This window comes from Centroberyx affinis, unplaced genomic scaffold (genome assembly GCF_046629955.1).
Source record: "Centroberyx affinis isolate AG114_WGS23_722 - 3 ecotype Tasmania unplaced genomic scaffold, CSIRO-AGI_Caff_v1 ptg000395l_1, whole genome shotgun sequence".
Classification (NCBI taxonomy): Eukaryota; Metazoa; Chordata; class Actinopteri; order Beryciformes; family Berycidae; genus Centroberyx; species Centroberyx affinis.
Window position 1 is genome coordinate 221,557 of NW_027279063.1, and position 20,972 is coordinate 242,528.

Genomic DNA, 20,972 nt, shown 5'->3' on the forward strand with positions numbered 1-20,972 from the left:
GATAAACAACAACAATTGGAAATGTAATTTACTGAAACGCTCTTGTACCGGGGCTATGCTATGTGTAACGCTCAGGAAATGCTAAATATGTTTTGATTAATCCACTTAATGTGCTAAAGCGTCCTTTGAACTATGCATGCAACAGAGATTTGATTCCGTATGGTGTTTGTTTTTTTTTCCCCACCCAAAATAGCGCAGACACTTTCCTTTAAGTGCAGTCCAACAGTGGGATGCTGATTTTAAAATGGGAGAGAGAAATAAAGAGAGAGATATAGAGAGAAATAGAGAGAGGAAAAGGGTGATAAAGATAATCCATTTAGATATAACCCCATCTGCAGAGAGTGAGAGAAGGAGAGAGGAAGATGAGAGAAAGATGGAGGGATGAAAAAGAGTGAAAACTTCTTTTGAAGTACTTTCTGCAACATTAAAGACTTAGCAGGAGAACGCGATGGAGCAATGCAGAAGTGGGGTGGGGAAAGAAAGAGAGCGAGGTAGGGGAAAGGGAGAGAGGGAGAGAGGATGACGGGGATGCAGAAGAGATTGCTCCTCTCTCCCGTGGCTTTGATGTGGGCTGAGGATAAAGTCAGATTGGAGATTGGGATGCCAGGGGCTCACTGGGGAAGAGAAGAAGAGAGAGCAGGAGATGGGAGGATGAGAGCAGGAGAAAAAAAATAAAGAGTAGGAGGAAGAAGAGGAGGAATACAGCAACACAGATATTTCCAATTGAGTCTGCGGGGAACAAAGGTTGTTTTGAGGAGAGCACCACGCACACTCCCATGCACACATGTGAGCCCAAACATCCATGCAGGAATCTGACCCCAAACACCACACACTCGCTCTCTTCCCTACATCTGCCCACGCCACACCGACAAGCACTTGGGCTAATCAGCGACTAACAAAAACTTGCTAATCACCTTACCTTACACCCCTTTAAAACTTTCAGGACCTCACTCAATGCCGCCCCATCAATAAAGCCCACACACAGTATACCCAAAAGTGCTTTACAAAAGGCCCATAGCCAAACTGACTTGTAAGAACTTAGCATCAGAAGTTTACAGCTGAGTGCGTATCGATTGCAGAGCTCTCCCAATAAGCAGCAGCCCACGCGGTGTGTAGCGCTGAACGTGAGCCTGGCCTAATGCACTAATTAGTTCGGCTGCTTGACGCCGGCGACCTGCTCTCCTCGATACCCGTCCAGCCCACAGCACACCCACTGAGGGGCAGTGAGGTCAGCAAGCGATGGCAGAGAAGTGAGTGCAATTCCTTAATGATCAGGATAATAAATTGTTTTATTCATTTGGAATAATTTTAAATGAGTGAGAACGGCCTTGGGGATGACATTGTTCTTGGCTCTTACATATTTTTTTTCACTAATAGGACTCTGTGAGAATACCATAATTTGTTATGTTATATGTATGTGAGAGGTAAAGGGGGGCAGTTAAAAGCCCGTGAAAGGCCGATTGATAGAGAGCATGGGGGATGGCCTAATGGTGCACATCATTAGACCAAGGGAGCGAGGGGAATAGGGGGAGGGGGAGAGGGAGGGGGAGAGGGAGAGAGAGAGAGAGAGAGAGAGATATTTTTCCCAACTCATTGTTGTATTTAATTGTAATAATTATTGTATAATTGTATTATCCTTGACGCTTTGGCAATATTGCTCACCTGACATTCATGCCAATAAAGCATACTGAATTGAACTGAATTGAGACAGAGACAGAGACAGAGAGAGAGAATGTGTGTGAGTGAGTTATTGTCATTGTTATTATTATAATTGTTATTGTTATTGTTTATTCATTATCCTTCCTACGTTCATTACTGCTATCAATTATTATTGTTCCTGTTTGAGGTGCTGTAATTTAAATGCTTTAGCAAGACAACATATATATGCCACGCTAATAAAGCTCATTGAATTCAATTGAGAGAGAGAGAGAGAGAGAGAGAGAGAGAGAGAGAGAGAGAGAGAGAGAGAGAGAGAGAGAGAGAGAGAGAGGAGAGAGAGAGAGAGAGAGAGAGAGAGAGAGAGAGAGAGAGAGAGAGAGAGAGAGAGAGAGAGAGAGAGAGAGAGCGTGACAAAGACATATGGAGGAATCTGAGTGCAGCCAGCGTGGCGCCCTAGTGCATCTGTGGTCAGGCTGTGTCTGTGCAACTACAGAATGTGCATATGTGAGAGTGTGAGTCTGTGCCTGTGATGGTGCCTAAAGACATCTGTATTGTCTTGGTTTGATCATTGTCTGTCAAACAGCCCACTCGCTTTGTGGTCATGCAAACAAGAGAAAGGATTGGGGGTAAAAGTGATGTACTAAAATGTGTGAGAAGGGAGAGAAACTGGAGCACACCGATCAACTTGAAGCCTTTATTGTGCAAACAGACATCAACTGTGTCTTTGTCAGAATCAGTGGACATGAGCATCAAACATACACATAGTATTCGGGCCCTTTCCCTAACAGTTTCCTACCCGCTGCCACTACACCAGCGAGTGTCACTCCAAATGAAGTCACACTCGCAGCTGCAAAGGGCCCTCCTCACTAAGTGGTTGGGTATAAATGAACCAATAACTGTGGGACGCCCTCCACACCATCCACGGGAAGCAGGAAGCAGTTACCATGGCTACTGATGGATGCTTTGCTCACCCAGCTGTTGTTATCAATTGCTTAGTCTTGTCGACTGGTTACCTATGTGCATTACAAAAAATGTTCCCGGATTACTGGGAACAAAAAGATTTGTTCCTGGTGATCCGGCCGAGATTTCGGCGGGGGTCCCGACACCAGGTGTCCGGCGAACGGCGTTTTCGGCACCGGGGCTTGGATCGGGAGGATCAATGCGGGCCGTGGGCGCGGTGGAGAGGACAGCGGCGGAGAGAGGAGACGGGACACGCTGGAACGGAGATCAGTATGGATGTATGGACTATTATTCTGTATACGGTATTAACAGTCTACAGTGGAGTTAGTTACACCATTGGTCGGCCGTGGCACATGGCACACCCATACACGGTCCAGCCATATACTAGGTTTTGACCTAGTCTTGTTTCCTTTTTAATTTGGATATGTGGTACTTGGACACTGGCTCATGTATTTCCCTCCCTCGGATCAATTATCCAAAGAGAATGACACACCTATTGGGAGGAGACTATACTGTATATGTGTATATCTGATGCTCATGTCCACTTTGACTCCGATGAAGACACAGTTGCTGTTGAAACCTTTTTTTTTTTTGCACAATAAAGGCTGCAAGTTCATCAGTATGCTCCAGTTTCTCTCGTAAACAATGTGTGTGTTTAACCACAACAGTGAACATGAAAAGTGCACATGACAATAAAGTGTAATAAGTGCATGAATATTAGCGACTGACTGGATGTGTGTCCGATTGACTATATGATGAATAACTGGTGTGTGTGCATGGATACTGCATGATGTTAGCTCTACAGGTGTGGTTAGGATGTGTAGTGCCTATTATGCCTCTACACATATGTGTGTGTGTATCAGACCTGGAGTTTCATGTCAGCGTAGGCCTTCTCAGAGCTGAGCTCCACTTGTTTCTTGAACTGCTCCAGAGCAATATCAGCCTGCTGGACTTGCTGCCTCTGGCTCTCCCTGGCTCTGTCCAGCTGGCTTTCCATCTCCCTTGAAAACACACAACCGCAGACACACACATACATGCGCACACGTACATACATGTACATACAAACAGATATGAATATATGTAGATAAAGAACTACAACTGCAAACCAAACATGGATTGTAAAACAACACCACAAATGTATATCATGAGACAGAGGTGTTCACTGCACATATTGCACACACTAAGATCCTTGGTTTACCTTGGTGATACCTTCCCCACCACTGGATAACAAAAACACACAAACAACCTTCATGTAGATTTGCAGATTCCATACAACCACTGTTAATTTTTCATTTTGCCTTTATTATATAGTGCAGAGTGTAGAGTGCCGGGAAGGAGGCTATGACATGTAACAAGGGTTGTTAGCCAGGTGGGAGCTCCCAACATTATTAGCATTTGGTATGATTTAAACCCACTGAGCCACCAAAGTATACAGTTGTATCATTATTCATAGGGTTGCGAGTGGATTGACACACTGGCAGGTACAGCCTTGTACTGAGAGCTGTCAGAGCCCAGCTAGGAGGCCCAGTATGGAAATAATTTAGTGCTGATTGACATTGTATTTAAACTGCAGAAATTTGAGTTTGTCATGCTGATATTGAACTGTTGAATTAAAAAAAAAAAAAAAAAAAAAAGATTTGTTGAGTAATTTAATTTCTAAGGCCAAATGTGAAATTGAATGTAATTATTAATTAATTTAACTTTAGCTATAATTTCAATTTTGGTTTTACAGTCGCCTCCTCCAAGGCTGCCAACATCAAGCTAACACTCTTCACAAGCCATGTGTCACTCAGCCAATGATTGAGTGTTATTCTCCCCACTTGGTGAAAGAGTTGCCAATTGGGTCATATCTAATAGTACTGGGCTGCATAGAAGGCTTAATACATCAGTTTGCTACCTTGCAGACAGTTGTATTGTTTAAAAGCGTGTTGCAGCCTGGCAGGCCTACAGTTGTTTACAGCATTGTCATATTTGGATATTTAGCAGTGGTTGGGTAGAATATCACTGAAGTATTTTTATATGCATTATCATTACAGTGAGTGATGCAAAATGGATATGTTTTTGAAGAAATGTAAATTTCTACTATTTCCAGACATTTAGCTGCCCTGCAGTTGGCTGTTAGCCACTACCTAGTCAACACCTAGCACCCAACTGGGACACATGTTCATATGTTTTTAGACAGCACTCAATTTTAATTATTATGCTGATATAAGTTGATATGATGTTCACTAACCTAAAACAAATAATAAGATTTGTAACTCTTTCAGCAAGTAGGGAGAATAAGGCTTAACTCATTGGCTGAGGAGACGGACAAGCTTGTGGCTTGTGACTGGCTGGGTGAAGAGTGTTGGCCCACTCTTGGCATCCTTAGAAGGGGTGACTGTCTTCTTCTTACCTAATTTGACAGAAAAGCTAAAGTTAAATTTAATAATCACATTTCAATTTCAAGCCATTGCATTCAATTTCAAATTGACATTAAAAATTCAATTTCCGAATTCATTATTCAACATATCATTTAAATTCATTGGTTCAATATGAGCGTGACAAATTCAGATTTATGCAATTCAAATACAATCTCTGCTGGCACTTATCTCTTTCCATAGCCCAGCTACAACATCACACAGCACTACCAAGCAGCTGTCTGGCCTAACCCACAGAAGATGTGTGGAGACAGGAGTGTGTGCAGGGCTGGGGCTTGGTGAGAGGGATGAATGGAAGGTGGAGGGAGAGACAGGAAGGAAGTGTATGTCCAGGATCAGATCCTGGACATACACAACACCCCGTCTAGTGTTCAACCAACCACAATTCTCTCATGTCCCTCCCCTCTTCCGGTCGCTTCACTGGCTTCCCATCACTGCGCACATCAAATTTAAGAAACTGGTACTCGCCTACAGAGTAGTACATCAGACTGCCCCTTGCTATCTACAATCACTGGTCTGGTTCCAAACCCTACCTTGTTCACTCCGGGTAACTTTACAAAATCGAGGTTTTATATGATGAAAACTGTATGTTTTTAGATCACCAGGAACAAACAGGAAAAAGGTGTTTAAACTGCTCTTCTGATTGGTCACACAATCACACCCCCAGCTCTCCCCTGCAGTGTCTTGAAGCCACAGGTCTACAAATCACTGCTGCAACAAAAGCTCCATGACAATTATAGCAACAGTGAGAGCAGCAGATTCAACATTTGTGATGCGGAAGACAGAATCTGAGAGTTTGCAACGGCAGATTACAGAAGTTGTAGTCACCATGTTGTACTAGAATAATATATATATATATATTAAAAAATAAATAAATATGAGCAAATATATCACATGCCCACTGTTGCCATTGCATTCATTGAAATATTGACTTAATATTGACCTCAAATTTAGAATGTGAATGTGTGAATATTTCTGTGTGCATAAATTCCAACACTTAAATTCTCAGGTGTTTTCCCACAGTAATACCTTCATAGAAGTGGAATTTATAGCATGCACCTCCTTACTGTTCCTTTACAGTTTAAGGGGTTAAGGGGGCACCTCAGTGAAAATAGGAGTGTTGTACAAATAAAGACTGTGAAGCACAACGTGCAGCACTTGCGCTGGATTTTCCATGTCAGCATAGCAACAACTGCTACATAACTCCCAGTTAGCTACAGTAGCTACTGTAACACTGATCGGCTTAAATCCCTAGTCTGATTAATGCACATGGATGACAGTGTTGTGGAAAGAATATCACTGACTATGTATGTTTTCTACATTGCGCGTGTGTGTGGCTGTATGTAGGTGTGCTCTTCTCCTGCTCCCTACTAAATTAATAATCTAATACAGCGTATGCATAATTATTCCCCATGGACAGACAAGCAGGAGAAGAATGGATTTTTGTCCAGTGGGCTGAGACTCTAAACCAATTAAAAGTATAACCACTAAAACATTACAACAAGCAAACAACAGGCGTAGAGGGCAGGACCGAGAAGGTACATTTAGCTGTACTAAATGAAGCCAGAGGACTGACACCCACCCCGTCAAGTGTGTATGTGTGTGTGTGTGTGCAGTGAGTAGGTGTGCGGGGAATGGATATGTGTTTATCTCATGAGTGTGCGCTGTGTGTTTTTGTCAGAGATAATCTTCTCGCAAACCAAAAAGTGGAGGGTGTAAAGCTGCAGGATATTCATGGATGGAGCCTTTTGATGTTAAAAATGGCGAAACATTCAGGGAAGTGTGTGTGTGTGTGGGTACAAGTGTGTGGTTGAAACTTCATTTCATAGTTAGAATTCATAATCAGGATGTGGTCCAGTGACAAAGTCATAAAAGCATAACAGGCAGCACTGTAAACACAAATGCACGCGCACACATAAATGCACACATACACCTACACACACACACACACACACACACCACCTACAGAGACAAACTACAGCTACAGAGAAAACTATAGTCAGCGCATGCAAATACACACGCACACACAGATTAGATAAATTTTTGTTAAATGGTTCATCACTTGACAAAACTGAAGCAATGACGTTAAGGGTTTGCAAAGATGCTACACTGAAGAGAAAAACGGAAACAGAGAGACAGACAGAGAAAAGGCAGAGGAGGAAAAAGAGAGGCGTCTCTTCTCTGCTGCCGAACTTAATGTTCCAAACAGCAGATAATAATAACATAAACAACAGCAAAACGAAAGGGAGGCAACGAAAAAAGGCAAAGAAAAAAGGGCAGAGGAGAGAGAGAGAGAAAAAGGAATGTGCAAGCTTTCTCTCCTCTTTATAGTGCTCTGTCTCTTTGTAATTTTGGTCTCTCTCATGTCGGACATCAAACGACAGAGAAATTGTTTTTTTTCTCCCCCAATTTTGTGTACTCTGTAATTATTAATCAGTCTCGTTGCATGACTGCCTTCGGGGCTCAGACAGACACAAAGGATATGTGGAGCAACTAAGATGGAAAAAGAAAGAGAAAGAGAGAGGAAGATGGAAAAGAGGATGTCACAGAAATAGCAAAGTTTTTAAACTTCCAAGGCAGGGGAGAAATGAGTTGGGTGTGTGTCTTGCCTGAGAGACGAGTGACTGTGTGTATATGTGTATATGTGTGTGTGTGTGTGTGTGTGTGTGTGTGTGTGCGCACGCGTTTGTGGGCCTTTGTTCGTGAGCCACAGTCCCGCTCTTTGTTTGTGATTGACAACTCTACTCAAAGATTGCACTTGTGCTATTATGACTAAGTTGGAGCTGCTGGGCCTGAACCTCTGAGGATACACAGAAAAAGTCACTGCAGCGAACTTCAAGTATGTGACAGATTTAAACATATTATGCTCTAAAATTGAAGACAGCAGGTGAACACATGGCACCTTCAATGATGCTTGGGAGAATAACTCTGTGTGTGTGTGTGTGTGTGTGTGTGTGTGTGTGTGTGTGTGTGTGTGTGTGTGTGTGCGTGTGTGTGTGTGTGCATGCGTGTGGCCACCAGGGTGGTAGACAGCGTGTCACCATCAATAACAGAGCGATGAGGGTGAGATGAGAGGACAGAGAAAAAGACTGAGGGAGGCCTGGCAGGGAGAGACAGAGGGAAAGGAGACAGAGAGAGAGAGAGAGAGAGAGAGAGAGAGAGAGAGAGAGAGAGAGAGAGAGAGAGAGAGCGTAAGGCAGGGAGGAAAAAAAAAAGAAAAAGAAAAGCGGGGCTAGAAAGGAGAGGGGTGCCAGCTCCGGGGCGGCCCGTTGGCTTTAAATGGCTCTCTGGTCAGAAAAGTGGAAGGAGAGGAGACTCAAATTAGAGATGTGCCTTCTCTGGAGAGGAAGTCCTCTCATCCCTCAACCCTTAAGGGCTGTTTAGAGGGGAGGAAGAGAGGGAGGCGAGGAGCGGAGGAGTGCTTGTGCTCGAGCGGGTGAAGGAGCTTCCGCCGTCCAGCCGCCTGCCAGACAGGAGGGGTGCAGGGATGCCGGCGTTTTTCCGGACTGCGCTAACCGCACGACGCCACGTGCCGCGTGTGTGTAGGTGAACACGCGGACATACTGAACATCACACACAAACACACACACAGTTAGCACACATGCAGGCATTCAATTCAACACACACAATCTAATTCCTTATGCAAATATTCTTTTCATGTAAGCAATGTATTTAGGAAATGTATGTGCTGTAATGTGGGTGGAGCACTGCAGGGAACAGACAGACAAACACAGACTAGAATGCACGCTTGCATGTGGATGCCTCTGGTCCCTGGTAAAAAAAAAAAAAGGAGACAGAGAGTGAGAGTGTGTGTATACGTGTGTGTGTGTGGGCGTGCACGTGTGTGGGCCCGCGCATCTGCGTCTGTGAGCTCATCCAAACGGAATGATAACGAATCCACAGACACATCAAAGGGGCCTGGAAAAAAGAGGGAGCACATAAAAAGAGAGAGAAAATGCAAAACTGAAATATTCAGCGCCCTCTGAAGAAAAAATAAAACAGGCTTGGTTTTCATCCCCATCCCCAGAGAAAGACAGAAAGAGAGGGAAAAAGACAGAAACAGAGAGACTATGAGAGAGAGACCACAAATAAGTCGATGCAAAAGAGAGAGAGAGAGAGAGAGAGGGAGGGAGAGAGAGAGAGAGAGAGAGAGAGAGAGAGAGACAGCAAAAGAGCGAGAACATATCAGAGAGAGAGAGCTGAAAAGAGAGAGCAGAAGCAGAGAATCATTGAGCTTGACGGCTTCAAAACTGACATGCAAATATGGCCTGTTCAAAAACAACTGTGGTCCACAGCTAGATATGAAACAAAATGGCCGCATTTTCTGTCAAAGTCTGAGTTAAGAGTAAACACAATGAAGTATCAACCTTATTATACTTCACCCATAGCATAAATGCACACGGGTCATCTGGGCGCTTGCAGGGAAACAGCTATCTCACTAGTAATGCTATCAGCCTCTCTTAAAATGTGTTAACATTACACAGTTGTTAATTCCTATCATTTTAAAGTCTGCTAACAGCAGAGAGAGACAAATATGTAAAGATCAGGCATAATGCCTGGCAAAAGATGTTTAGATTTGGTGTATCGACAATCTAAAATTACACAGGTTTGGATGGGAACCTATGAGCAATGGATGAATATGTACCTCACTAGCGTGCTTTTACCCCTTTTTTCCCCACAGTGCCTTGCTCAAGGGCAAATCTCCAATGTTGGTGGACGGCAGCTGACCTTTCAAGCAATTTGTGAAAACTGTCTCAAACCAAGCTCATGCCCTTCCATCAGCTGGATCAGGGACCAAACCAGTGACCTTCCCGGCTACTAGTCAACCCGTCTTACTTCAAAGCCAACCTAACATCCTCAGAAGGATGGAGGCAGAGAGTGGGAGAGGAGGGGTAAGTGAAAACTGGTGCAACACTGGCTAGCAGTACCACTATGTGGGTGTCTCATACTGTACAATGGTACTGTGTTAGGTCAGTTTCAAAACTCCATGCTAGTAACGCGCTTCAGCTGCAAACTGCCGCAGCAAAATTATAGAGGTGCTTAGCATTTCAATATAATTCTACTCTTTGCTGTTTCCGTATGGTTTAGACGTGTTGAAATGCTTTTGTTATTGGTTTGTCAGTATATATAACTTAGGTTATATATACTATGGTACCTAAAGAGGGTGAACACACACAAGCTTTTAACATGGATGCCTGTAGCAAACACAGCAACAGCATAGATGGCGTTGGGATATAAATGTTTGCAGATGCTGCCATGGAGGAGAAGAGGAGAGGCAGAAAGATGTTATTTGTGACAGGGTTTGGAACGGGGGATTCTCTTGCCTCCACCGTGCGTTTACACGCTATTTGGCTTCATGAATTATGCAGACCATGGCATAGTATGCTAAATCAACTAGGCACTAATCCCTAATGTAAACATACTGTATTTACATATCCCAGACATTACACAGCAAAATGGAGCTAGACTGTTTTTAATGAAAGGGTGAAAGCCCTAAAGACAATCTATCCAAATTGAGTTGTTTCAGAGTATGAAGTAACTGAGCTAGCCTTTGCACAAATTGATACGGTCAGTGCATATCTGTAAGCAGGCTAGCTTAATTTAAACAGGTCAAATCTGGTTATTTATGGCACTTGAGTCTGGTCGGCCTGGCTAGGCACAAAATAATATATACTGTGACATGAAAATAGAGTAGAAAAATATTATCTGCTTATCCATGTAATTCCATTTAAAAAAAAGAAATAAGTAGCATCATCTAGACTTGCTCCATTAGGCATTATTGTATCGTGATACCAGTATGTGAGCTTAGCACAACTAACAGCCTCCACACTGGAAAGCATGATTTTTGTCATGTAGAATGAAGGAAGCAACCTTACTTTTCAATATCTTCTTATTAGGTAGCATCAGAAGTAGCATTGCAAAAAAGCAAAAAAAAAAACAAAAAAAAAAAAAAACTATTACATGGAAGAATAAAATCTTACACTCCCCAAACATAGACAACATGACATTATGTTGAGACATTTCAAGTGCAGCTACAATTTAATTTAATAGGATAATTTTTTTCTACAATCCAAAACATCCATAGTAAACGTCAAGTTTTGGTATCAGCCCCTCAGAATCGAGGAGCAAGGGCTTGTTTCTAGACCTACCATTTTTAACCAACGTTTAACAATAACACAGGGAGAAATCCTTTGTAGAAGAGGAAGCGACAACAGTTTCTCCACCAACAGTAGCCTCAATAGTCCATAATGCAATGCAGCCACAAGGAGCACAACTTTTTTTCAACTGGAAACTCTCACTCTCTTGCTGTTGCTATCGCTATCATTATTGCTCTCTCCACCTACATGTAAAACTCAGCTGAGGGGGATGTCAAAAAGCGTTCTGGGAAATGTAGGAAATCACTAACTGAAGCAGAAGGCAGGTTGAGGGAAAGTGGGAACAACAAAACAGTAAATCACAATACTTCATCACAAAATAACTCCTGGAATGCGTCAAACACCACATGATGATATTTAACTGTGTATCTGGCGGTGGAATTTTCCTTTAACTGGGAGAACCTTGGCTACAGGACCCCATCAAAGTGGTCTTCACAGTTCCCCTTTAGTCAGGTCTGCGGTATCGAGTTGGTGCTTAACCCATCTCAATACAGACCTTTCAATACAGTTGCCAAGGGAACATAAATATTGAGCCTGGTGGAGCTGTGTCCGATATTCAGGATCCATACCTCCACCTGCTCCTGCACCCCCTGCTCCGGCTCCAGCCTCTGCTAGGCTTCTGGTCCCTCTCTGGACCACCACCCCTACCCCTGCCCGTGCCCCCTCCTCCTGTCATGGGAGGGAGGAATGCTGAGAAAGATAAGACCACTTCAAAGACACACATGGATGTGCATGCACACACACACACAAAATAATATGAGGGAACATACTGGAAGCAGCCTATGCCTTCACTAGCAGAGGGGCACTATCTCACGTGAATGCAGGCACACACACACACACACACAAAGAAAGAGATATAAACAATGGCAGACAGACAGTAAGACAAACAGACACACACACTCACGCACGCACACGCACACACACACACACACACTTACATAATGATCTGCCAAAATCACCTTTTTTACATCTCAAAGGCTGACTGGGCAATCAAACGAGGCCTTTTTATTCCAGAGCTGTGCTATTGCAGATTGCAGTAAGGCAGTAAGGTTGGCTTGATGGAAAGCTGGCATGATGTGAAAAAAAAGCATGATGTGTACACAAAAAATAAATATGAAATAATAGTGGAAAAGAGCAGAAAAACTTCTATTAGGGAAAAATGGGAATACTGTGCGCAAACAGTCTCAATTCCTGGAGAAAAAAACAAAACACAGACCCTGACGCATCCCATCTGCGAGAGTGTGTGTGCGTGCGCGGGGTTGGGCAAATGTTCACACAGCCATTGTGCAACCACTTACAGAGGCGGGCACACTTCCCAGCCAGTTGCCTAAAGTAGATCCTGCTTCTGCTGCTCCACACTGTAAACGATCAAACCGAGCAGAAGTTGCTGCGGAGACACAGTCAGAGGTGCTCCAACCCCGCGCCGCACCTTAGGAGGCGCATGGTTTTGATAAAGCCGGCTGGGTGCCAAGCGGCAGGGAGGAGGAATGGGACGGGATGGAGGGGAGTGTGGAAAAAATATGACGGCCTCCTCACAGAGAAAGAAATACTATAATCTAGAAACCCTCCTTTAACTATTCAGTTGATTTTCTGATGTTGTTTTTAAATTGTGATTTGGAGGTCATTGTTGCGCAGGCAAGCAAGCTGTTCTCCAGATGAGCTCCCTCTCCCTCTGTCTTTTTTTCTCTCTCTGGCGCATCTCTCCATCTCTATGCTAATGCCCTGTAATGATCTGAGGCATGTTGGGATGAAAGAAGAGGAGAGAAACTTGTTCTCTCCACAGCTTTGTAGTGCTTTCTGTCGTTGCTATAGTAACACGGACCTGGAACTCAAATTGACGCAGCAATGCTCATTTGCATGGCAGGATGGGGTGATTTTATTTTTATTTTGGAAAGAGGGAGTGGGTGTAGACTGGGGGGGAGGGTGGATTACAGTTGCATATGAAAAACAGTAATCAGAATGCAGTATCAGCTGTTGTCCTCTACTTATTTAGAAAAAAAAAGACACACAAAAGATTCAAATTTTTCAATATGCATTCTGGAACACTTATGGGTAAGTAGGGTGGATCAACACGCACACCTATACAATACAAATCATAAAATACATACCACACTGTATCTGGTACAGGGAAGGCATGCTGAGTAGCTCTACTTGTTTAATTTCAGCACCCATCCTCCCATCTCCCCACACACACACACACACACACACACACACACACACACACTTCTCTGCGTGCGGTCTTGCTTTGACTTTGAAGTTCTCCTGGATCGCCTTTAAAGGCCGTCAGTGTTGCCACGGCAGCAGGCAGGTAGCAGACATCAGACTGCTCTGTGTGTGTGTGTGTGTGTGTGTGTGTGAAGCCTGAGTACTTAATTAGCTAAGGGCCTGATGTGCCGCTCGCCGTTTCTCACTGTTTAACTCTTAACGAGGGAGTGGCTGGCTCGTTACTGATGCTAACGATGGAGATAATTTATGCACAAACAAATCTGTCTGCTGTTTTTGAGCCTGTCCTCTGTTGCTGGGCTGACAATGACGAGCACAAACAATAGACAGGCACAACCATCAATGTCCCTTTGCAGTCTTTAAGCTGAATACTAAATGCCGCACAACTACGAAATTTGTTCTTGTGTTGTTTCACATTCTCACAAACAGAGAGGGACAGAAATAGTAACCGCTTTCTACAGCTTAAGAAAATTTCTTCCACACGAAAAAACATTTATCCTCGCTTTTCAGAAACCATTTGAAAAGTGGAGAGTTGACACACAAAGTGCCTTGGGCCACTGATGAGGACACATACAAAAAAACACACAACTTATTCTTTTTAATCCACTGCCTCTGGGTTTCTATTGTGTTGTGACAAACCGTTTAAAACCCCTCAAGGGTTTGATGGCACTGTGACTGGACTTGGCTGAGTACGGCTGCAGCAAGAGCTGAGGTAGTGGAATGGGCTGAACCGGCGTTGTGTTTAATTGTGCAGAACACATTCTAGTTTCATTAGGGAGACTGTAATCTGCTTGTGACCCAGTAATGTGGTCCTGTATGGGATTAATTACCCAGTGGAATGTACTGACTGGCTGACTGGTTGGTTGGCTGGCTGGAGGCTGGGTTGAAGCCTAGGCTGTCAGCAGAGTACGCATGTACAGTTCTGGAGGCAAGGGAGTGATGGAGCCAAAGGGGGAGAGAAGGAAGAGGTGGGGGAGGTAAAGAGAGAGGGAGAGTGATGGAGGAACGGAGGGGGTGGTGGAGGAGGAGCTGCTCACATGCTGCTGGTCTTGAGGGAGAGCACTAGGCTGTGAGGGTGAGGAGAGGAGTGATGTGAGATCACCGCAGAAGATTCTGTGGTTGCAGAGGTTAAAGCAGTGGTTGACAGCAGTGGGTGAGAGGGTTTTAGCCCAATGACCTTTCGAAGTACTACATGGAGGACCTTCTCATTAACATACAACTGTCAAACCAGTGGCGGTGACCCATTTCTGAATTACAATTTTCTGAAACACAAATAAAATATTACTACTGCTGGTACAATCTGCAACCAAAATGATTCATTTCATGATTTCATTTGGGACAATTTTGGCGGGGTCAGTTTCAATTTGCGGCAACGTCTTTGAATTCCTTTCCGGAGATTTTATAAAGCAAAGACCAACAGCAGCCGCTCAGGGGAAATAATGAAATGTGCTGAGTGAAGTTAGCAGGCCTTACAGAAAATAGTGTCCATGATCACGATCACAATTACTCTAAATGAAATATATTTAATGAAAATTCTTCATTTGGCAATAATAGATGACAGGGCATACTTCAATGTGATTATACAGGTATGAGGCATGGCCGAGTACCGTCGGCAGAGCCAGTGTTCCCCTAATCACAGTTAAGAATGTTCTCAGGGGCATTATGGCTTGAAAAAGGGGGATTTTCAAGACTTCCTCAACCTCAACCTCAGAATTATACGCATTTGAATGCATTGCAATGCAAACAGTTATGAAACAGAAAATGTCCCTGCACCTGTCAAATCACCCTGGGCATTATCACGTGCAGCTCCAGGGTTTGTTTATTGATGATATCAGGAAGAGATTGTAGGTTGAGATGTATTCATGTTCACTAGTCAAAGCTAAACTGTCCATGATCAGAAATTACTCATGTGAATTCTGTTCCATGGTGGATTTTACCTTGAATTTGCCTTCTGACAAGGTGGCCATGTTAAATAATGAGAAACTGATTTCACATTACTGCAAAGTGAAAAGTGATCCTATGACCATATGCTTATCCAACTTGTGTAAGACTTGTATGAGTCCTTGCTTATTGAGAGTATTATTGTGCATGACCACAGCACAATGAGGATGTCCACATACATCAGCTTACATCCCACCATGCCTATAAAACCCTTAATACAGTTGCAAGTGTCACATCAAATTGAACGGCCCATTCACACAGGAGCGCAAAATTATTTGCTGTCTGCACAGTTCATAGCGTAAAGCCACAAGAAAGCACCTCCCAAAAACCGCCAAGTACAAACTACAATCTAATCTACAGTAATTAGACTTCAGACTTCACACTCCCCTGCATAGTTCTGATTGGTTAGCTGCTGGGCAACGCATGAGAGAATCATGAAGAAATGGAAGAGTTACATTTTTTTTGTGCTTTTGCCAATGTTGCCCTAGCATCAGGCATTGTGCTCAGTATGTTTTGTTTTGTTAAATGGGTGATTGGATTGTGATCAGCATAGAATCAAGGTCTAAATGCATTCAAGACGCATTGAAGATCCAATAACTCAACGATGTTGAGTTATTGCATTTCTGACGTGGTCAGAAATGCATTCGACCACATTAACAAAGTAGCGTATATGCAACGCGTCTTCAATCCACATATAGGAACTACGTAAACGGAAGTAAACCTCTTCAAGTTTACTTCAACAGCTACATTTAGCAGCCTTCTCCGCTGCCACGCATATTGTCTAATAAGACGATCTCGTCCTGTTTTGAAAAATAAGAAAAAGTGCACTTGCCATCCCTAGGATGTACGATGGCAAGTGACATGTGTGACAAATGCGCTTTGCGAGGGAAAGAGAAATCCAATCCTGATGTGGATGCACGAGACGCATTTTAACACCAGGTGTAAATGTAATCCAGCTAACAGATGAGGTGAGGTCACATTCCGGATAGGAGATGCATGTTAAAGCCAACTGACTATATAGAGTGCAGACCTCACCTGTTTTACAACTCTTTATATACCGAACATCTACATATTTCAAGCTCCAATTTCACCTTAAACCACATTCATCAAGTTATAGAAACTCATACTGTACACACATACCTATAAATATAGCAAGGATCTCTCTCTCTCACTCTCTCTCTCTCTCTCACACACACACACACACACAGAGATAAAAACCTCTGTCATCCCATTGATATGCCTTTGGGCTTATTCTTCTGTATAATGTTCTTGTCTAAAGTGCAGACATTATTTTTAATTGCTCATTTTAAAGCCCAATAAAGCCATAATCATCATTCTGCGGTGTGTCACTATTTTCTCGTGCAGATGAGCAATAATCTCATTCCATTGTGTACCTATCTTTATCATTATAGTGCAAAGAACAACTTTCAGAACATGACTGTGATTGATTGGTGGAAACTATTCTTATTCTTGATAGCACAAGTGATTGCTTGATTGTTGGGAGTTTCCTCCAATTTTTCATAATTGGGTGGTTATATAATCAGTCTAGTCAACTACAGATAATTATCAATCATAATCATAAGTGTTGTCAATTGATAACTTGTAAGTAGGTATAATCACAGACCTTATTAAAGGTGATGTTTTAAAACAGTGGTTGGGTAGTGCGCGAGTCATGTAGGACTAGGAGGCAATTGTGTCCATAAATCATAGTTTCGTTTTTATGTTTATCATGTTAAATGATAATATGCAATTTTTTTTATTAGAAAAACATCACTGACATTATGTATCCTTGTAGACAGCCAAATACAATACACATATGCAGCTCAGGCTGATGATTTTATTTATGTATTTCTCACCATCAGATTTTTCAATCATTTACTTGGAACGGCCACTTCCCTCAGTACAATTATTTGTAGTGATATTTATTTGTAGAGATGAGTTCAGTTATTAGTAGATCTAACACAGGGGGAAATTCAATGTCAGTGCTGAAGTAATATAAGTAATATAAGTAATATAAGAGGGACTCAACTTTATAATGTACCGCATCTGATAGGCTAATAATATTATAAACTGATTGAAAGAGATATTTGCTGAGATTAAAAATGATAATGAATCGACTGAATTCATACCCAAAAGTCATATCCATAATTTGTTTTTGATTAAGGCCTATTATTACATAGCAACACATTGCAAATGATCTCACAAAAATAACTTAAATCGCAAGTCTGAATGAGTAACATCTGGGGACACGCCTGTGTTTTAGGGAAATTCCAAATTAAATGTGAAGTTGCCAAAGGTGCTTAGTACCAAAGATAATACCAAAGAGGTCTCAATATTGATGTGCAGTTTTGGCATTAAATCCACACTACAGACTTAACTCGCCACAGCATGCATGGAGCATGGAAACAACAACAATACATACATGCACACATACACAACGTGCACACTCACAACAACACACACACCAAAAAACAACAACTTGGCAATCAAAAAAAAAACAAGATTAGTGTGTAACAGGAAGAATGAGACTAAAATGTTTGTCAGTTCAGTTTAAAATTGCCTCACATATACCATTCAGTTTCCAAATAAAGCATGTGGCAGTGTTATAAATTATAGCTGTGTACTAACTCTGTAACCAGTACTTATTAAATTACTTGTTTTGCCAATTCAGATTTGTTATTGGCATTTTGCAATTTCATACATTTACATTGGAACAAATCCTATTTTTGGTTTGTTTAGAAGATGCTAGCTAGTGATAAGAGCTTTTGTCTATTTAAAGTACCTGAGTGCATCTTCTAGTTTGGCTATCTTCTTCTTAGCCTCTGTTCTTTCTTTCTCTGCCTCATTGTGGATGGCCAGAACCTGAGGGAGAGATAGAGAGAGAGGGAGAGAGAGAGAGAGAGAGAGAGAGAGAGAGATAGAGAGAGAGAGAGAGAGAGAGAGAGAGAGAGAGAGAGGGAGAGGGAGAGGGAGAGAAAGAGAGAGGGAGAGGGAGAGAGAGAAAGAGAGAGAAAGAGAGAGAATGTAATTGAGTGCAAGAAGAGACACCATCAAACATCACTCATCAAAACCCTCCTGCCTGTGACCTTATCCATCTGGCCGCGTCTCTTCTATCGCCCCATCAGAAGTACCCATCTGAGCCTATCTGCTGCACGTGGGGCCTCTCGCTCTGGCCGCCATATGGGCCCCTCTTATGTCCAGATCCCCTACCGTGGCCTCCTTCACGTGTCTCCCTTTACCACGTCTGAAGAATGGAAAGAGGAATCTTTCCAGACGAAAACAGAGAGGATAATAAAGGACTGACTACGCCTTTGCATTGTTTTCATCTTCTGTCACCTTGCAAAAGGGAGTAGAAGACAAGGAAAGGAGGCCATGTTTTTAATGTGTGTCCTGGTTGGTTCCAAGGACATTTTCAAAAACCAGGATGTGTTTAAGAAAACCAAAAAAAAGCAACAACAAAAAAACAACATCCAAGACTGAACACATCAAAAGCACACTAGAGTCTCTCTCATATAGAGCTTAATTTAAATACTCCCTGACCCTGATGAAAGAGCCCAGAGGCCTGCTAGCTCCCTGCAGGTGTACCAGCCATAGGGGCCCATGGCCTGGGGTACAGATGTGCCAGTCTGAATCCTACACACACACACACACACACACACAGACAGGCAGCTCACACACACACACGTTATGACTGGTGGACTTTGAAGATGACCCAGGTGCGTTGAGGTTTTAAAACCTGATCTACACCTGAGAAGTCTGGCCTGGTCTGGTCTGGTCCAGCCCAGCTCATTAAGAATGGCCTCTGTACTCGATGCTTTATGATAGCCCTATGCCTTTGAAGAGGGGGTTCTAAAAACAAAGAACCATGTGCGGGGGCAATTAAGTGTAGGGGTGTGTACAGTGACAGCACATGCTTCAGACAAATGTCCTTGAATGTCTTGTCCTGATACTTGGGTCTACATGACAGCATCCTTTCATTTCTGTTTGGTTATAACTCCTATTTCTCTCTCTGCTTGAACTAATCTTTTGCCAAATCACATTAATTTCCCTTCTATGTGTCCAGTCCTACATCTACCTGTTAATCACAGCTCTGATTTTACAAGGCCAGACATAAAATAGAAAAGGGAGGGGAGGTTGTGGGAGCATGTGGCTCCAGGCTTTGATCTCCATTTGACTGTGATCACTTTGTCCACAGTTGCTTTAAATGCAACAATAAAAGGCACAGAGTTCAATGGATCAGTTTACCTGAAGGAGAAAGTACACTCTACCTTTTTCTCACAGTTGATCCGCAGTTGGTCTTTTTCCTGCTGAAACTTTATCTCTTGTTCCTGGAAAGGAGCAGAGTCAAGATGTTATGGGACACAAGCGATACTGTAACACATTTGCATATGAACAGCTTATAGCAGGCCCACTGATTCACAAATTAATACAACACTTTAATTCACCAAGTACAATGGATGCACAATGAATGTGACCTGGTTTATTAAATCAGTTAAACAATAAAGGATCGAAACACTATGCGCAGAACAAAATTCAACAGGACATTACATACAGTGCAGACAAGACGTACTGTATGACAGTAGACTAAGCATAAAAACTTCTAAAAACGAGACAGTATTTAGAAGTACACACTAGAGGCATATATTCAAAGCTGTTCTAGTGTAGCAGCATTGGCAGCCTAGTTGGTGTAGCTGATAAATAGAAAAGATGCATACCTTTTGTGCATAAGTGAGTCATACATGCACACACACACACACACAGGCGTGTGCACATAATACGCATACAAAAATACGCATCCACCCCTACCACCACCGCCACATACCCTGAGCTGTTTCTGTCTCCTGTGTTCACCATCCTGGAACTGCTGTTTGAGCTGAGCCACAGTCTGTTCCAGGTCCTCTATCACCTCAGAGGCCTGGGAGAGACACAGACAGGAAAATGCAAGATTAAATTGAGCACAAGAGGTACTCTTCCTGCCAAATTGGCAAATCTTCTTTCGGAAGAAGAACCTAACTGGGGATAAATTGGGTCAAAAGCATGTATTTTGCATCCATCAACAGTAAATTTAGCAGGCAAGCAGACTCGCAAGAGCAGCATTGTGGAGGCGTTGTGCTAGTGCCGTGTACCTTCGCAGCAGAGAGAGCATGTTCCTGTTGGAAGTGGCTCATGTCTGCCTCATGTTTGGCGTGGAGCTTCTGCAAGGTCTGCTCATGCTGTACACTCTGCTGCTCCTTCTCCTTCAGCAGGGACATGCTCCTGCAGACAGTAAGAGCTCCATTCAGACTGCATAAAGTTACACAGATTTTATACACACATTTAAGCTTCAAACTTGGCCTGTCTGAGGAGCACAATGAGGATTTTGAACATGCCTTCACTTGCATATGGGCTTATTCAAAACTGTGGTTTCTCTGTCCTTCCCACTGGTATGGTGAAATAATGGGCCAACGATCTTTCTGCTGAGGCATTGTCTTTATCTACTGTGCACCTTTAGTTCAGTTTTGTTTAGTACGCTTGTGCATGAAGATTCAATTTGAAACTTGCCCTTGGGACATCCATATTGGATGGAAAAATAAGGGAGCAGGTTACGTGGAGTAACATGGGGGGGAGGTTGGCT

At 42.9% G+C, this 20,972-nt stretch overlaps 1 protein-coding gene across 5 annotated transcripts in view; it reads right to left on the reverse strand.

Moving 5' to 3' along the window:
- Positions 1-20,972, reverse strand: part of cep112 (centrosomal protein 112) — a 116,507-nt gene that overhangs the window by 62,387 nt on the left and 33,148 nt on the right. For all 5 annotated transcript variants that reach the window (XM_071516228.1, XM_071516231.1, XM_071516229.1 and 2 more), the window contains 5 exons: positions 20,485-20,614; positions 20,181-20,273; positions 19,627-19,686; positions 18,141-18,220; positions 3,485-3,620 (listed from right to left, as the gene is read on the reverse strand). In XM_071516228.1, the coding sequence (XP_071372329.1) occupies positions 3,485-3,620; positions 18,141-18,220; positions 19,627-19,686; positions 20,181-20,273; positions 20,485-20,614 (499 nt within the window). The remainder of the gene's footprint in view (positions 1-3,484; positions 3,621-18,140; positions 18,221-19,626; positions 19,687-20,180; positions 20,274-20,484; positions 20,615-20,972) is intronic.